This window comes from Diabrotica virgifera, chromosome 6 (assembly GCF_917563875.1).
Source record: "Diabrotica virgifera virgifera chromosome 6, PGI_DIABVI_V3a".
Classification (NCBI taxonomy): Eukaryota; Metazoa; Arthropoda; class Insecta; order Coleoptera; family Chrysomelidae; genus Diabrotica; species Diabrotica virgifera.
In genome coordinates this window covers 141,746,603-141,766,717 of record NC_065448.1, presented here as the reverse complement: position 1 = coordinate 141,766,717, position 20,115 = coordinate 141,746,603, and the positions used below count along the sequence as shown (strand labels likewise).

General features: G+C 30.4%; 1 protein-coding gene across 4 annotated transcripts in view; it reads right to left on the bottom strand.

Annotated features, from left to right (window-relative positions):
- Positions 1-20,115, bottom strand: part of LOC114342007 (chromatin-remodeling complex ATPase chain Iswi) — a 260,788-nt gene that overhangs the window by 84,971 nt on the left and 155,702 nt on the right. For all 4 annotated transcript variants that reach the window (XM_050653229.1, XM_050653231.1, XM_050653228.1 and 1 more), the window contains exon 12: positions 12,353-12,523. In XM_050653229.1, coding sequence (XP_050509186.1) covers positions 12,353-12,523 — 171 coding nt within the window. The remainder of the gene's footprint in view (positions 1-12,352; positions 12,524-20,115) is intronic.

Sequence of the window (20,115 nt, the reverse complement as noted above, 5' to 3'; positions counted from 1 at the left end):
AACATGCTTGTTTTAAAGCTGTTCTTCACATATAACTCAAAAACTATAATATTTTGCAAAAAAGTTATTACCAAAAAAAGTTATTGCCAAAAATGGGTAATTATTGAATGTATATTTTTTTCGACGAGTACTCAGATCTAATAGGTCTGGATCCCGCGTATGAAAAAAAAGTTGATTAATAGCAAGCTGAAAATTTGTTAATAGCTTAAGGGTGTCTAGTCGAATAAACTTTGATATATGGGAACACTGAAACAGGGGTAGTTTTAATTGTGGAACAGGTTAAAAATTTGGAACGGTCACAGCACGAAAACGGCACATTTATTTTGTCCGACAGAACAGACTTAAACTCTCCGAACAGAGATTAAACTCTCATGAAAAAATCAGACTGCTATTTATTACCTGTCATAATTCCTGTCATTTGACATATTCTACATGTTCCACTCATTAAAACGCCCATTTGGTGATAAATAGCAGTCTGATTTTTGCATGAGAGTTTAATCTCTGTTCGAAGAGTTTAAGTCTGTTCTGTCGGACAAAATAAATGTGCCGTTTTCGTGCTGTGACCGTTCCAAATTTTTAACCTGTTCCACAATTAAAACTACCCCTGTTCCAGTGTTCACACATATCAAAGTTTATTCGACTAGACACCCTTAAGCTATTAACAAATTTTCAGCTTGCTATTAATCAACTTTTTTTCATACGCGGGATCCAGACCTATAAGTATTCAAGCTTAAATAGCTTGAAAACGATGCGTTTTATAAAATATACCTGCTAAGCTCTTGGCAAAGTACTTCGGAATGGTTTACTGTAATGAGGCCGAAATCATTAGACCGATAGCAGTAGACCGAACTCATTAGACCGGAAAGCACTTTACCGAAACCTCACTAGACCGAACAGTAGGAGACCGGAAAGCATAAGTACATAATACAGCGTGCTCAAACAGGATTGTAATCTGAGCAAAGGTAGCATCAACCTCCCTTCATCCTTTACCCAGACTTAGGACTGGCAACACAAAGTACCTACTGGCGAGTTTAGAGGTTGTTATTTTTTGCTTTCTTTTTGAAGTTATACTTCTTTACGATCGAGGGTAAAATTTTATACTTGCCGGGCGCATGCGCAGACAGACAGTATGTAGTTCGTTGCTAATCTTTCAAATTATGTATGTATCAGTGCAAATAAGTCATTAAAAGAATATATTAGTGTTTTTAGTAAATGTATTATTTATTATAATTTTTGTCTTTGGATTTGTGTTCCTCGGGAATAAAATATTTTTTAATAATAGTAAGTATATTTACTTTAAATTTTAAAGTTTTTTATACCTCACTTTATTAAATTTGTCAATATGTATGAGAAATCTTGTAAGCTGTCAAAGCAAAGGAAGTTTAGCTCGGTGGTAGCGCGTTCGACCGGAGATCGAGAGGTCCCTGGTTCAATTCCGTGTGTTATCTAACTTTTTTTTATTTTTAGTATTGTTTTAGTAAAAATTTTTGGAAAGTAGTAAGTAAAAATTAGTTTAATATTTAAATACAAATAACCTGTTGAAAGTTTATTTTTGTTTCGTTGAAATCATAATATAATGGAAGTATAACTTCTTACGTGCGTACAAAGTACACACACATTCTTTTTTGGTTATTTTTTTCTTTTTCTTTTTACTTGTCGCAGTAAAAGAGATAAGACAAATGTAATTACAATACAACTAAATGTTATTTGGATTATTATTAGAAACAATTAAAATGGCGTTCACGTCACTCTAGTCTTAATTTATTTTTACCTTCACTAATTTGTTTAACGGATGAAAATTATTTCATATCAGACTGTACAGAGTAAAAATTTACACGGTCTATAATATAGACGAATTTTATTATATAAAATAATACAAAAAAAAATTCAATAAACAAAAAGACAGATATACAAAATCTTCGCATAATTTACTGCAATCTTTTTTAATTTACATAATAGGTACCATTTCGGTCTAATGCTGTTCGCTCTAGTGAGGTTTCGGTAAAGTGCTTTTCGGTCCAATGAGTTTGGTCTACTGCTTTCGGTCTAATGGTTTCGGTATAATTGTCGTGTACCCTTCGGAATACCTATCAATTGAGCTTAAGAAGAAGTTAATAGCATTAAAATTAAGCAAGTTATGATGAAAATAAGAGAACCCTTTCGAATTTTTCAGAAAAAAGTAAAAAATGAATCATACGCAATTTCCACAAAAATTAAAATTTATAGTAAACCTTACAAGAATTTCTATATATTAGTGTAAGTAATGATTTCAATAATTTTGACCGGTTAAAAATGCATATTTTTGAAAAAAAGGTATAATTCAAAAAAGCAGAATTTTTAAAATTATCGTACTTTTCATTTTCCTTTGATAATAACTTTAAAAATACTAAATATACGTAAAAAATGATATATAACCAAATTTTAGTTTTTTCTGTATCAAATATTATACCCTTTTTACTATTTCGGTAGGGTACAAAATTACCGAGATAGAGACTTTTAAAGCTTAAATTTTGCTGCGAGAACCATGTAACCGGGGCCATTTAACCTTTTATTTTTAAAAAAGTAATAGGTTTAAAAGATTACATTCAACGTGGTTTAATAGCTCTTGGAATATCTTTCAAATGGTTTTCAGGCGAACCTGAGATCGTAAAAATTAACGGAGTTATTAAAAAAACAATAACATTTTGTCTAACAATAAAACACTGAAAACGTTTGTTTTCTATACCGCCTGTTTTATTGTTAGATAAAATGAACTTCCATCAAGTAACGGTCGAATCCATCAATTAATAACATTTTGGAAAAATTTTTAAAATATAAATTTTGAAAAATTTTTGGAGCATAAATTTTAATGCTATCAACTTGTTCGGGAGCTAATTTGATAGATATTTCTAAGTCTTTTGACAAATATTTAATAAGTTTATGTTATAAAATGCATCATTTTCCCGTTATTTAAGCTTGAATACCTACTTAGATTTGGGTACTCGCCAAAAAAATATAAAATTCAATTACTTAGTTAAAATTAAAAGGTTTTTCTAGTAAATAGTTTATTTTATTTTTTATTAGATTCAATTTTAGTAATACTTTTTGCAAAATCTTATAGTTTTTGAATTATTTATGAAAAATCGATTAAAAATATGCATTTTTCTTACGAAAAATTAAAATCTTTGATCTTTGATAACTCAAAAAGTTTTGATTTATTTTAATTTTAATTTTACCTTTATATAACAAATTTTGCTTATAATTTGTCCCTCTACCGCATTATGGGGTTATTTTTAATAAAATAATTTTCACCCTCGAGAAGGGGTGGCATCCACCCCCAGGGTAAAAGCGCAAGTTGGCACTATATCACCTTTCTTCCTTAAGATATCCTCTAACCATTCACCAATTTTCATGCAAATCGATGGAAGTTTAACGAAATCGGAGGTAATAGCTCATATCCACCTTCAGTGACTGCACTAATTTCACTCGCAAATAACTAAAAGAGTATTAATGAAAAAACTCTATAGAACAGGGTTGCTTAAAATTAATCATTTTATTAATTTCCGGACTTATATTGGACATATAGTTTTTCACCGTCGAGAAGGGGCGAAACACACCCCAAGGCAAAAGCACACATCGGTACAATATCACTTTTATTTTTTGACTTGTTAGCTATGTGTATGGCAAATTTCATGTCAATCCAAGAGGTTCTTTAAAATTTAGAGATTTTGCAATATTGTACCGTTGTATGGGAGCAAAGCATGCTAAATGTGCAGTCCCTCTAGCGTTATGGCGACATATTGGGTTTTGAAGAGTAGGTCCTAAAACCAAAAAAAGTTAAATAAAGTTTTCTTTATTTACCCGTTAAATATAACCGTTAAATAAAAGTTACTTATTTTTATGTAAGGAATCCAAATCTGCAATAAAAATGGGGGCTCCTATTTAAGATTTTAAAGTAACCTCCACCCCACCTCCGTGGTGGGTGGTGTTTGGTACCATTCGATAGATTTTTTAAAAATATTGAATAAGTGTATTTTACAGTTTTTCGATCTGATGTTCATTTCGAGAAATATCGCGGAATTCGTATTTAAAATATTAAATTTACCCCCCCCCCCCCTCACCGTGAGAAGTTGTGTTTGGTATCGTTCGAGATTTTTCAAAAATATTGAACACATATTTTTCAGTTTTTCGATCTGTCATTCATTTCGAGAAATATTCGCTTTTTTCTTGTGAAACTTTGGGACTCTCCCATTTCCTTACGCCCTGCTCAAATCGTCAGATTTTTAAAATATACACTCTTTCGCATGTACTTAACTTACCTTATCTTAATCTAACAATTTCTAGTTTTTTTAAGGATAGATTTGTTTTCGGACCCCCCTTAACGAACACCCCTGTGTTAAGAGCCAATATATGGTAGAGGTATATCTTCAGGGTACCAAGTTTTTCCCCATATGATAATCTGACGCACTCGAGTAACTGCAAAAATCCCCGCTGGGGCTCTCCTACCATAACGAACTTACTAAAGGTTTTGAATGAGATATTTGTAATTAAAAATCACACTAAATTTTCTTTTTTTTTTCACCCCTGTAACTTATTAAAATAAAAATTATAGAAGTTTTTAGGGACTATTGACCATCGGTAATAAGGCAATCTTTCATTCTGCGTTTAAATTTTTCAAAAATACTTACACTGTTACTAATAAACCAAGTATAAAAGTTATACTGAGAATAAATCAAGTATAGGCAAAATCACTACCAATAAACATGGAATAACTTCGGTATAGGTTATACTTGGTATAAGAATTTAGTCCAAGTTTATACCGACCCACACCCTTGTTTAAGTCTGGCATAACCTATTTTATGATTGTCAAAGTCATCAGAGACAAAAATTTATTATTTTTTGATTTGTTTTTTGAATAGAAATATAATAAAAAAATGTGTTTAAGAGGTATTGCGGCTAACGAGGAAGTTGATAATTTAATTAACATGATGTAAAATACACGAAAAAGGAAAACTTTCAAAGAAAGCATAAATTCCTTTTCAGAGAATGCAGAATAAAAATCCGGTTTCCTAAAGATGTGTTAAGGTTTTTAGAAAAATTAGTAGGCGATTCACTTATTGTGAACAAGCGGAGGTTTATCCTCCAATCTACAAGAAAAATAAGGTCTTTATTTTCTACAATATGTAGAAAATCAATATTCTTCACAATATGCTGAAATTAACATATTTACATTGCATTTATAAGTAAAATAAATCAATTTGTTTACTTTTTCTTCACTTTCCCATTTAATGCAACGTTCTCTTTTATTTGAAGCCATTTTATGAAATACTCAAACTCAACATACAACATATGAAATAACGATTTATTAAAATATAGCAGAAAATACAAAGTACGAAAAATGACTTGTATTTGGCTTGTCAGTTGTAGAGAAAAGTCAAAATTGACATTTTTCACCCAATATATCGTGTTTTATGCAATTGTGTAGAAGATTGCGCCGTTGCCAAACTATTATTTCGGAATAAAGTGGGAAAACTTATAACTAACTTATACCGAGTTTAGTGGTAACAAATTATTTTCGTATTATATCTACCTTATACTTGGAATAACTATTCTAGATATAAATACGGAATAACCTTAGAATACGAGTGTTTTATTAGTAAGGCAGTTAATAGTTTTCTCAGGATTCGAAAAAAATGAATGCTTTGAAAACACATTATCACGAAATTTTGCGCCTATGGCCTTAAAATACGGTAAAACATAAAAATAATTTATATCATTGTTAAAAAAAGACACTTTGTGTAAAGTTTAAAAATTATAATTTTTTAAGAAAGAAAACAAAATGAGTTGTTTTTAAGGAGAACGGAGCAAAATGCAAAATTTTTATGCATGTCAAAATTTTCAATGTGTTTTAAATGAATTCTTTTTTTTTCGAATCCTAAAAAACTAAAGGATTTTTGTTTATATTTGTTTTTTATACTAAAGTATAAAAGTTTCGAAAGTATTTTTGAAAAATTTAAATGCAGAATAAAAGACTACTTTATTACCGAGGGCCGAAGTCCCTTAGAATAAATAAAAAGTTTCTTTTAAATGAAACATTTTCAATTAAAAATCACACTAAATTTTCTCTTTTATTTTCACCGATGTATCTTATTAAAATAAACATTATAGAAGTTTTCAGGGACATTCGGCCCTCGGTAATAATGTAATTTTTAATTCTAATTCGTTTAAATTTTTCAAAAACATTAAAAACTTAAAAAATGAATATATTTAAATCACATTTTTTATTCCCTTTATACTTACAATCTTTCATGTGTAAATTTTTTATTTAAATTTTAAAAACGTAGGATTTAAATATTTTACTTACCTCGAATATTTTATAGATTTCCTATACGGTAAAAATATTAATATTCTTCACGGAAACACTAAACTGTAGGTGTAAATACACTTATTGCCACTATATCACTGTCTATGAGATATTGCAACACTGGTAGATTGAATTTAGAGGAACAAAATGGACGCTGACTTTAGTTATCGTGGCACCATCTATTATAGCGTAGCTAAACAAATATTAGTAGATTTCTATTCAATTGAGATAGAAAGAGTGGTGACATCTAGTGACTGTCTCAAATAAAATCCAACAAAGGACCAGGCAACACTCCTTATGGAAAAGTGGTCCCGGTCAAACTTAATGAAAGTTTGGTCAATGATACTTCTTGATGTGTAGATTAAAAAAGTCCATGGCACCTGGGTCTGAATAACTACTATTCTCGAGTTACAGCCTTCTGAATTTATTGGATTCGGGTGCTCGGTTTACGAAAAAGTGCACTAATTTACGGTCAAGTGAACGAAAATATTTATTATTAGAAGAAGAGAAACTCATGTTCTTCATACATACTTGCATGTTGTATATGAATTTGTGGTCAAAAATAGTTGGATCGTATTTTAGTCTTCAGAAAACCTCCGAAAAGTCTTCAGAAAATTAAAGAAGTGCGGTATAAAATGTGCTGCTAGATCGATATAAGCATTATCATGTTTTCATGAATGTTTCTCAGTTATGCAATACTAGCAAAACTGCAGTTCGGTTTTATCTTAAGAAAACTACTGAACAGTGGCGGATCTAGGGGGATAGGGGTAATTCCACCGGTAACATGTTCCAGAATTAATGAAATAACTTTATTTAACGAAAATGAACGAGATGGAGCCATCAAAACACATTTATAACCAAAGAGCGGATAGTGTGACGAAAAGACGTAAGCCCAGAGAACGGGCGCCCATATAAAAATTTTTAGGGGGGTGTCAAACGTGAAGATGTTGCACATTATATTTTGTATACTTTAAATAACCATATATGATTCAAAGCACCCGAAAAGCCAGGGGGTCACGGCCCCCCTGCCCATGGGTATGGGCGCCCATGACCCAGAGTACGATTTAAGGACCAGAGAAGATGAGTCACGGGTATTAAGAGTACGAAATTGGAAAACCAAGGCGGAGGATAGAATGGAATGGAGAATAATTTTGTAGTGTTATTTTTATAACAACTATAATATTCATACTTAGGTATAATCATATAGAAGAAACGGTCAATGGAGACGGCTTTATAATCATGATTTTGCTAACTTTCGTGTTTTCGACTTAGACTACCTAAAAGACTTTACGATTGGGGTATATCAAATTAAACTGGCACCATCTTACATACAAGATAAAATAATAAGAGAAAATGACGAAGAGTTTCAAATTGATGAGAATATGGATGAACCGGGATTCATAAGAGTTCGAATATTTTCTAGGTTTCGGCAAGCTACAAAACACCAAGTATTCATTTCCTATACGGTTGATGAAGATAATGATGAAGATGAGCCTGTAGAAGAACCGATTAACGGGTACTACTGTACCTGTCAATCTGGTGCGAGAACTGTAGGTACTTGTGCTCATATCACCAGTGTGTTATGGTTTTTAGGCTTTGCAAGACATCAACCCAATGTTAAGTATCCTGATAGGTTGTTAGTTAACACGACGTATGGTGCATCTAACCGAAATCAGCAAAATGTTAACATACGAATAGTCGAAGATGATTTAAACCCGATTTTTCCATAGACAATTGTAATTAATATTTAGCATTTACAAACTACCATTTACTTTGTTTTTTTTGTATTGAAATCAAGTCGATGTTCTCTACTTGTCTTATATCTGATATGCGGCACAAGTTTCATGTCAACTAATGTATTTTTTTATGTTTCAAAAAATTTTTCTTTAATTATTCTGGAACATGCTACGAGTGAAATTACCCCCATCCCCCCTAGATCCGCCACTGTTCAGTAGTTTTCTAAAGATAAGGCGGAACTGTAGTTTTGCTGGTATAGCAAAATTTGCTGGTCCATAGCTTAGAAGCATTCATGAAAACATGATAATGCTTATATCGATCTAGCAGCACCTTTTATACCGCACTTCTTTAGTTTTCTTAACACTAAAATACGATCCAACTATTTTTGACCACGAATTCATATACAACACGCAAGTATGTATGAAGAACATTAGTTTCTCTTCTTCTAATAATAAATATTTTCGTTCACTTGACCGTAAATTAGTGCACTTAACGTAAACCGAGCACTCGAATCCAATAACTTCAGAAGGCTGTAACTCAAGAATAGTAGTTATTCAGACCCAGGTGCCATGGACTTTTTTAATCTACACATCAAGGAGTATCATTGACCAAACTTTCATCAAATTTGACCGGGACCACTTTTACATAAGGAGTGTTGCCTGGTCCTTTCGACATTAGTTTGAGTTACTATGGTCTAGTTATACAATGATATTATTATATTGGATAGTTCTTGATGATGTATTAAGAAATGAAAAATATGCGCCAAGATGTTTTATTTTTCTGCATAAAAACGGTGCATCATATGAAAAAAAGGCAAAAAAGGTTTTTTATCATAAAATAGACATGGAATTTAAAAATAATTTCTAATTCGAAATATCTCAGTGGCGTACTATTTTTTCTTTAAAATAATTCAGACCATTGCCCGTAGGCGCGCCAATGATGAATACAAAATTCTTAATTGTATGTCATAAAATTCGTAATAACTACCTCATAAAACTTACCAAATTTCATTTTCATAGTTCAACTGGTCTTAGAGCAATAAATAAATTGGCAGTTTGAAATAAAAATTTCAACACCCCGTATCTCCGAAACTAAGCATTTGCGGACATATGTTTATAGAGCAAACTGGCATTAATTTTTCATGTAAAATTAGCCTTTAAAATTGTTCATACTTATTTACTAACACCCTGTATATATTATATAGAAACTCTACCGACAAATGAAGACAGAAGATTCTTCAGATAATTTTAAGACAATTTAACCCAATTCACTTAGTCCGAAAATGCTTCGTAAGAGAGCTAGAGCTCTTTGAAGATGGCGTCTTGTAATGAGTTTTTCTCAAATACCTCCAGAACGTTTCTGTTTAAAAAAATAAAAATTGGTACCCGTATTTATCTTCCAGAGATAAATCTATTCCATCCATTACGAACTTTTAGTACCGATCATAGGCGTTAGTTTTGGGTAGGATAACGGTTATTTTATCGCATAACATTTTTGTCTTTAATTTTTAAGCTTTTAATAATTTAATTTTAAGCAAAATCGATTTCAAAATTTTTCGTTCTTCGAATTTCAAAAAAAAATTCACAAAAAACCTATTTAAAAAGACGAAAACTGGTACATTTATTTATATTCCAGAGATGAATCGATTTCATTAATTGCGAATTTCTAGTACCGGTCATAGGCGTTCGTTTTGAGTAGGTAAACAGTTAATTTATAGCATAACTTTTTTGTCTTAAAATTTTAAGCATTTTTGACAATAGAATATTAAATTATGAGGTATTCGAGTACTAAAAGTTACTCTCGCTTTAAGTTAGTAAAATACATAGTTTCTTTTTTGAAAATTTTTTTTAAAATTTTTATTTCAAATTCCAAAAACGAAAAACTTTCAAATCGATTTTTCTCAAAAACGGTGTATCCTAGCGATTTAAAGCAAGAGTACCTTTTAGTGCTAGAATACCTCACAATTAAATAATCCAGTGTCACAAATGCTTAAAAGTTAAAGACAAAAAAGTTATTCGATAAAGTAACCGTTGCCCTACCCAAAACGGACGCCTATGACCGGTACTAGAAATTTGCAATGGAAGGAATCGACTTATCTCTTGAAGATAAATACCATATCAACTTTTATTCTTCTAAATAGAAGCGTTCCGGAGGTATTTAAGAAAAACTAATTACATGACGCCATCTTCAAAGAGCTCTAGCTCCTTTAGGAAGCATTTTCGGACTAGATGAATTGTGTTAAATTGTCTTAAAATTATCTGAGGAATCTCCTGTCTTCGTTTGTCGGTAGAGTTTCTGGACACCCTGTATACATATTATACTCTAGCAAAAAAAATATTAGCAATAAAAAAACAAAACATATAAAAAAAGAGAATCAGCTAAAAATAGATAATAAAAAATAAAAAAAAAATAAAAAAACAATAACAGTCAAAACAACTCAATTATATACTTTTAATTTACACTCACTACTAACTAACTCTGATTGTAGATCTGTGAATAAAAATTACAAAATAGTCTGGTCAATTGGCTATGCCAAGGCCATTAAAAAAAATAAATATGGATAAATTAGATTTTAATTGGTTTGAGGGAGATTGTTTGCCTCAATCAGTTTATGATGCTATAGTTATAGTTCATCAGCGAACCAAAGAGAATTTCAGATATATTGCTGAAGGTAAGCTTACATATTATGTTAACACCACATCTCAACAAAGGCAAGTTTTCTTTCAGATGCGCCCTGATTGTCCAGGCTTCGACTCCGTATAAAAGGACAGAGCATACGTAGCAACTCAATTAATTAATCACTAATTAATTTTTAATTAATTCTAAATACATATTACAACTATTTACAGATCATGTAGAAGAGGAATCTGAGTCTCGAGGGGAGTCTGATGAAGAAGAAGATAATGAATAGTTAAGTTCAGATGAGGAGTTTGAAGAAGAAGTACAAGAGTCGGACACAGAATTAATTTAGTTTATAGTTTTATACTTTTCTACCTATATATTTATAATAATAAATCTTTTTCTATCATATTTGCAAAATCTATTGTATAGTACGTTTTTTTTCCTTTAATTTATAAAAAGTTATTTAAAAAACTATGCTACATAATAATTACTCTAACGTTTCGAGGCACAACAACATGGGCATCCCCAGGTCACGTGATTTTTCTCGAGCAAACGGACCGCTCAGCTACAACAGAGGACGCAAACAGCTATCGGTATACGCTCTTTCTCACACTGCTGCTTACCTATAGCACTTTTCATTTACATTCACGTGTAATTTGTTTGATCAGCTGGCAGTTGGAGAATATCACCAAAAAAAACCTGCCTTTTAGAGAGTATTTGTTTTTAGTTATGCATGTATAGTTGTATATTTTATACGTGTTAATAGTATGTACAGATTCAGATGAAATCTTCTGAAGTTCAGATGTACCCCCTGAAAATAATCCTGTGGCGCCCATGCAAGTATCTTGCAGAGTTAAAATCGGCCTCAGATCGCCAGGCCTGTTATGGTAATACTCCCTACGCAGGAACGCCCTAGGCTAGTTGGGGTTAGTTACCCCCTATGATAGGGGTTGATGAAGTAAACGCTACTCGCTGTATACGTCTTTATTTAATACCTCTAAGTTCAACAGTAAGGAGTTGGTGTGCTTAAGGTATAGCTATCCAATGATGTATCTGAATCACGAACACGAATTGATAAAAGAATGATCCGCGATGCTTTTGCTGTATCTATAAATAAACTTGGAAAGTGTTGTTGTTTTGAATGCTGACACAGCTCGGCCGCGAAGTATTAACAATAATCAATAGCTGACGAAGCGTTATTGAAAACTAGTGTACTTGTGTTGAGTAATCGGTGTCACCTAATTATTTAACAACAAACGTGATGTTTGATTTTTAGGACATTTAAAAATTAAATGAATATGTCTTATTTTGGATGCTGATAATCTTGTACACTGTTTATTTCCTTTATATTTGAATATTTAAATTTACTTAAAGTCACGTCAATGCTATTTTTTGTAATAACAATTTTTATCCTTTTTTAACTTTGGGGGGGATTTTTGGGGAAAATAATCGCTACTCTCCAGCCAGACCCGCATTTCTGTATTAGGCTATCATGGAAGAGTCACCTGAAAAATTTTCAGGTTGCCTAAAATACCTACTAAAAAATGTCTCACAGCTCTCATGCCATTTTCCATCTTTTGCGTTATTTTGCCGGCTCTTAGTATAGCCATCATTGCATTTACCAACGAAAGACTAAGATTTAAGTTTTACCTGAATTGTTCTGATGCTTGTACAGCTGCTCTCAACTCTTCATAGACGTTTTCTTTATCGAAACCCAACTTGTGCAACATACATACCAAAAACCTGTCCTCGTCTTCCTTGTAGTTTTTGTTTTTGTTGGTGCCGTAAGAAATTCTCAGCTGATGGAATGGTTCACGATATCTAAAAATATAAATTATATCATTACAAGGAACAGATCTAAAAAGAAACTTAGTTTACCTTTAGTTTAGTTAGAGGTATAATGGGATTTATCTCATTATTAAGATCTTCTAAAAATCCTTAAATTAACTAACGTATTCGTTAGATATTTATTTATAAAACAATAAACATCACACATATTTGTTATCATTGCATAAGTGGAACAAGTTAGCTAAAGTCCACGTTTTGCTTAGATCAACAAGGTTGATTATTCGTTTGACTAGTGGGTCAGTAGAGTTAGTTAGTTAGATTCGGGAGTTAGCTGCAGTTAGAGCAGAATTATATAATCACCTATCAACTGAGTACATTTATATGGTATTAATTTAACCAAATAAAGGAATATGAGAATATAGTGTATTCCTGATAGTCAACCCCATTCCAGTATAGTTAAATATCCAGTTACCACCATATGGCGACCTTTTGAGAAACGAACTGGACTTCTGTGGCAGTAGAAAATAGGAACAAAGATGGCAAAAAACTGGCAGAAATGAAGGAAATTTGGGGTAAAGTACCAATCCCCACATTAATTGCTATCGTTAGATGGAGAATGGTATAAGGAATGGCCAACGATAAGGGAGTTCAAATGGTAGACGTCGACATGGACGAAGGTTAGGAGACATGGGACCACGCCCAAGCGTCAAGAGGACACATGGCAAGGAAATGGACAATAGTGGACAAATGTGTATTCGTGAGTAACTTTTTAGCTATTTTTTAAATTGCATATACAGTCTCACAGATATGAATATTTTTTTTTATTAATATAATATAAATATAATCATTTAAGAAGAACTAGAATTATTAATTATTACTTAAATATAATTAAATTTGAAAGTTTTAGAAGCATTTCCCCATATACAATAATTTAGAAGATTTTTTTTGTAATTACATATCATATATAGATAATCTTAATCGATAGTTTCATTTTAATAGAAATAATAGCAATTCTTAGATTATATCGTAAGAAATATAATATATTAAAAGAATTATTTTTAACCATACGAGTACGTAAATAGTAAATAAGTTTATTATATATATACAGGGTGTCCCGAAAAGATTGGTCATAAATTATACCACAAATTCTATGATCAAAAATAGGTTGATTGAACCTCACTTACCTATATACAATAGTGCACACAAAAAAAGTTACAGACCTTTGAAGTTACAAAATGAAAATCGATTTTTTTTCATATATCGAAAACTTCCAGAGATTTTTTATTGAAAATGGACATGTGACATTTTTATAGCAGCAGAATCTTAAAAAAAAATTAAAGTGAAATTTGTGCACCCCATAAAAATTTTATGGGGGTTTTGTTCCCTTAAACCCCCCAAACTTTTGTGTACGTTCCAATTAAATTATTATTGTGGCACCATTAGTTAAACACAATATTTTTAAAACTTTTTTTCCTCTTAGTACTTTTTCGATAAGTCAGTGTTTATCGAGATATTTTGAATATTTGTCGAATCCACCACATATTTGTATATGGTTATATAGACCTGTTAATAAAGTCTGAAAATTTAGTTATAATTTACATTTTTAGGTATATTTTGAAAAAGAAGCTACATCTCGATAACAGGTGACTTATGAAAAAAAGACTAAGAGGCAAAAGTTTTAAAAACAATGTGTTTAACTAATGGTGCCACAATAATAGTTTAATTGGAACGTACACAAACATTTGGGGGGTTTAAAGGAACAAAACCCCCATAAAATTTTTACGTAAATATATTGAAAAAGAAGCCACATCTCGATAAAAACTGCCTTAGCGATAAAATACTTAGAGGCAAAAAAGTTTTAAAAACGTTGTGTTTAACTAATGGTACCACAATAATGAATTAATTGGAACGTACACAAAAGTTTGGGGGGGGGGTATAAGGGAACAAATTCCCCATAATTTTTTTATGGGGTGGACAAATTTTACTATAATTTTGTTTTAAGATGTTCCTGCCATAAGAATGATACATGTCCATTTTCAATCGAAAATCTCTAATAGTTTTCGATATATTGAAAAAATCGATTTTCATTTTGTAAATTCAAAGGGCTGTAACTTTTTTTACGAGCAAATTTGTACTAAGGTAAGTTAGGTTCAATCGAACTATTTTTGACCCCAGAATTTGTGGTATAATTTATGACCAATCTTTTCGGGACACCCTGTATATATATATATATATATATACCTGTTATATATATATATCCTTTAAATATATATTTTATATATATATATATATATATATATATATATATATATATATATATATCAACCCTATTTATATATATATATATATATATCCTTTAAATAACAGCTGACTTTTTAGATGAAAATGGGGTTGAAGTTTATTGGGTATCCAGCTGAATAAAACCAAGTGGTACTCTGTTTAACAAAACGTTATATTTCGCTGATTTTCATCAGCATCATCAGACGAAAGCTACAATATTTAAAAATGGTACAATTTTATAGTATGGTTTTTTACAATTTTTATCTTACCTAATTGAGGTTGATGGTATTTAGATGATATTTAGATGACATCGAGATACTGCAATTTTGATAAAATGTGGGTTAAATTTAGTTAATTATGTAATAGGATTAATTGAAATTAGTTTTATATTGACAAGAATGAAAATTTTATTTGAAGTTGATTAATGTCAATCAGATGAAGTACTAGACATATTAAATATTGAATGTTATTAAGTGTTTTATGTAGGAAAATAGTTTAGTTATATATCGCTAATATCATAAAGGTTTATTTAATTGAAATTTAACATATCGGTTGTCTTTTAGTTTAAAAATTTAATATTATTTTTTATTATGTTAATTATATATTAAAAATGTGTTATAAATTTGATGTTATTTTTCTAATTGTAATAAATAAGCATAAATTTCACTTAGATGTTCGACGTCTGATTTCTTATTTATTAAATTATCTGTTTGACTGATAAATGCCATCTCGAGGAATAGTCTTTTGTTAAGATTATTTTCTATTGTAAGTATTTTTGTTTCGTTGTAGTTCATTATATGTTGTTCATCATGTACGTGCTTTGCAAGGGAACATCTATCAGGGTATAATCTACTGTCACTTTTGTGTGAAGTTATACGGCTTTTTAGGTGTCTAGACGATTGGCCAATGTATTGTTTATTACAACTTCCACAAGGAATACAGTAGATTATGTTAGATAATTGGTCTTTAGGTGTTTTATCTTTAATTTTGGTGAAAATGGAACCGATTGTTAAAACTGTGTAATTAGCGATTTTAATATTATCATCAATTGATTTAAAAATTCGTGTAAGTTTAGGTGTTAAGTCTTGTATGAATGGTAATTTAAAGTATTTAATTGTGGGTAATGTGGTGTTGGTAGTGGTGTGTACTATAGGGTTAATGTTTTGTGGTGTGTGATTAGGGTTAGTTTGTGTAACAGATAATGTATCATTTGTTGTATTGAATAGTAGTTTAGTAAGTAATGTGTTTGGGTATGAATTTTCTAGAAAAAGCTGATGAAGAATTTTTAAGTTTTTGTTATGGAATGATTGATCTGCAATTTGTAAGATTCTATTTTTCATTTGTGTTATAAGATTAATTTTTGTGATATGTTTATGATATGACCAATAGTTCCAATATCTTCCGGAGCTAATAGGTTTTCTATACCAATCTGTTATTATTACGTTGTTATTGTTACGTATTAGTTTGGTGTCAAGAAATGGAACTGATTGATGTTTGTCTTCAGTTTCAACTGTGAATTGGATATGTGGGTCTTATATGATAAATGAACTCTTATACATCTTCAACGATTTCGACCCACATATCCAATTCACAGTTGAAACTGAAGACAAACATCAATCAGTTCCATTTCTTGACACCAAACTAATACGTAACAATAACAACGTAATAATAACAGATTGGTATAGAAAACCTATTAGCTCCGGAAGATATATCAACTATTGGTCATATCATAAACATATCACAAAAATTAATCTTATAACACAAATGAAAAATAGAATCTTACAAATTGCAGATCAATCATTCCATAACAAAAACTTAAAAATTCTTCATCAGCTTTTTCTAGAAAATTCATACCCAAACACATTACTTACTAAACTACTATTCAATACAACAAATGATACATTATCTGTTACACAAACTAACCCTAATCACACACCACAAAACATTAACCCTATAGTACACACCACTACCAACACCACATTACCCACAATTAAATACTTTAAATTACCATTCATACAAGACTTAACACCTAAACTTACACGAATTTTTAAATCAATTGATGATAATATTAAAATCGCTAATTACACAGTTTTAACAATCGGTTCCATTTTCACCAAAATTAAAGATAAAACACCTAAAGACCAATTATCTAACATAATCTACTGTATTCCTTGTGGAAGTTGTAATAAACAATACATCGGCCAATCGTCTAGACACCTAAAAAGCCGTATAACTTCACACAAAAGTGACAGTAGATTATACCCTGATAGATGTTCCCTTGCAAAGCACGTACATGATGAACTACATATAATGAACTACAACGAAACAAAAATACTTGCAATAGAAAATAATCTTAACAAAAGACTATTCCTCGAGATGGCATTTATCAGTCAAACAGATAATATAATAAATAAGAAATCAGACGTCGAACATCTAAGTGAAATTTATGCTTATTTATTACAATTAGAAAAATAACATCAAATTTATAACACATTTTTAATATATAATTAACATAATAAAAAATAATATTAAATTTTTAAACTAAAAGACAACCGATATGTTAAATTTCAATTAAATAAACCTTTATGATATTAGCGATATATATCTAAACTATTTTCCTACATAAAACACTTAATAACATTCAATATTTAATATGTCTAGTACTTCATCTGATTGACATTAATCAACTTCAAATAAAATTTTCATTCTTGTCAATATAAAACTAATTTCAATTAATCCTATTACATAATTAACTAAATTTAACCCACATTTTATCAAAATTGCAGTATCTCGATGTCATCTAAATATCATCTAAATACCATCAACCTCAATTAGGTAAGATAAAAATTGTAAAAAACCATACTATAAAATTGTACCATTTTTAAATATTGTAGCTTTCGTCTGATGATGCTGATGAAAATCAGCGAAATATAACGTTTTGTTAAACAGAGTACCACTTGGTTTTATTCAGCTGGATACCCAATAAACTTCAACCACATTTATATATATATATATATATATATATATATATATATATATATATATATATATATATATATATATATATATATATATACATCTTTCTATGTTTTCTGCGTCTTTTCATAAAACTACCATTCTGCATCCGTCAATGTATATGCAACTAATTAGAGTGGAGCATATGGGGTGGGCTGCGCTGTATTTGAAACTGAAGAGTATATTGAAAATATGTTATAACTGTACTCAAAAAATGAAAACTTACATATCGCGCTCATTCTGCGTCCTTACAGTATGCCAATAATTGAACGTCCACTAAGCATTTTAAAGCTGCTATCCATTGCGCATCCGAATATTTCTATATTCAATAAAACCGATGTTTCAGCATCCGACATTGTTGCCACATTTTCAACATTTCTTTATTTCCTCTTTACTCAAATCTTGTAACTTGTAAATCTTATATCAAATCTTGACCTTGGAAACTCGTTCATGCTTATTACGAGTATTCGTCAAATATTTGCAGTGTGTATAAAAGATAATTTTGGTTAAACGAGAATAATTAACAAGATTAATTTTATGTGTTAAACGTATCAACTGTTAGTTTAAATTAATTCCATTAAAAATTCCTTAATTAACTCAACATATGCGTCTCATTTAATTAACAAAAATCATTAATTTAATCACAATATCATTTTGCTAAATTTATTTCAATAATCCGTTTTTTAAAAGCATAGCGGTATTGTTCCCTTCATTATATATTTCCTTTAACAAGAATTTAATACCTGTGAAAGTTGTCCGTTCAATTAGGTACATGTAGTTTATCATAATAGCTTATTTTTAAATATTACCTACTACATGCTACTATACTTTATTTTACGTTAAGAATAGAACGTTACGCTTATGGAGATCAGTGTTGACAAACCTTTCGGGCACGCGTGGCTACTCGACTGCCGATACACGATTCATTTTAATCAGTACGGCGTGGCATCGGCGCGTTCTTATCTAAGGCATCTTATCGTTCATAAGAAATGCATGGGGCTATCTTCGCAATGTTCTATTCTTAACGTGAAATAAAGATTACTAATATTTTGTTCAATGTGTTTGTTCCTTCAAAGTATGTGTACTTCTATTTTGTCAAAGTTTTTTTTATTAAGCAAACCGTGTCAACCATGAAATGTTATTGGCGGGGGAGAGTTGTACATATAATCAGATGTTAGTTTATAACTAATTACAAATGAGGATTTAAGTCTATTTTTATATCAATTTGTACAATTTGGATAGGTTCAGAAACTTAGTCACTTTATCATTATTGCTATAGTTCCAAGTCATTCCAGGTGCTATTCGCAGTGTGCAAGTACTTGGAAGGGAAACGAGAAACGACCGTGCGCGAGTCGCGGAGAAATATTGCAACTATCTTAAATAATTCATATTGTCAATTGAAATTGTCAAATTGACGTATATTTCATACCTTCTGTCATTGAAGCAGAAAAATTATATATTGCTCCACAATATTGATATGATATGCAATTATTATATAAAGGTAAATTTAATTAATTGTATTTTGCTTGCAGTAATGCATTTTAATAACTAATTTTATTTACTACATACAATTGTTTACGTTTGCATCACATAACCTGCATCTTATTTTTTCTTCTCATTATTTTTTTGGACTATGGCCTTGACAATTATCCAGCAACCAGGACTAATATAATTGGCCAATATAATTAAAAGTGCGAATAAAAGTACAGAGCGTAGAAATAGAGGTCGCTTTGCCGAACTTGCACGGTCCCAATAGTGGACAATTAAAAAAATATGAAAAAAATTTTTTAAGAAACGCTTTTTTTAGTTACGAGTGACTTAAATTAAAAATATTATAAAAAAATCAACTAAAAAGCAAAAAATAAAAAAAATTCAACCTCAAGGATTATTCGAAAAAAACTTTTATGACAGATTAAATACATATACAAAAATCAAAAATCTCACACATTCGTTAAAAAATTGAAAAAATCTAACACATCCGTTAAAGAAAAGCGTGGGGCACGTCTTCATCGAATAAACGGTTTGAGGATAGATAATTTTTTACTTTTCGCGCCCCACGCTTTTCTTTAACGAATGTGTTAGATTTTTTCAATTTTTTAACGAATGTGTGAGAATTTTGTATGTTAAAACAGCTTTTTTCGAATAATCCTTCGAGTTTGAATATTTTTATTTTTTGCTTTTTAGTTGATTTTTTTATAATAATTTTAATTTTAGTCACTCGTCACTAAAGAAAGAGTTTCTAAAAAAATTTTTTTTATATTTTTTTATATTTTACTTTTTGGTCTTACACTTTTCAAACATTAAAATATATCGTCATGTTAAAAAAAAAG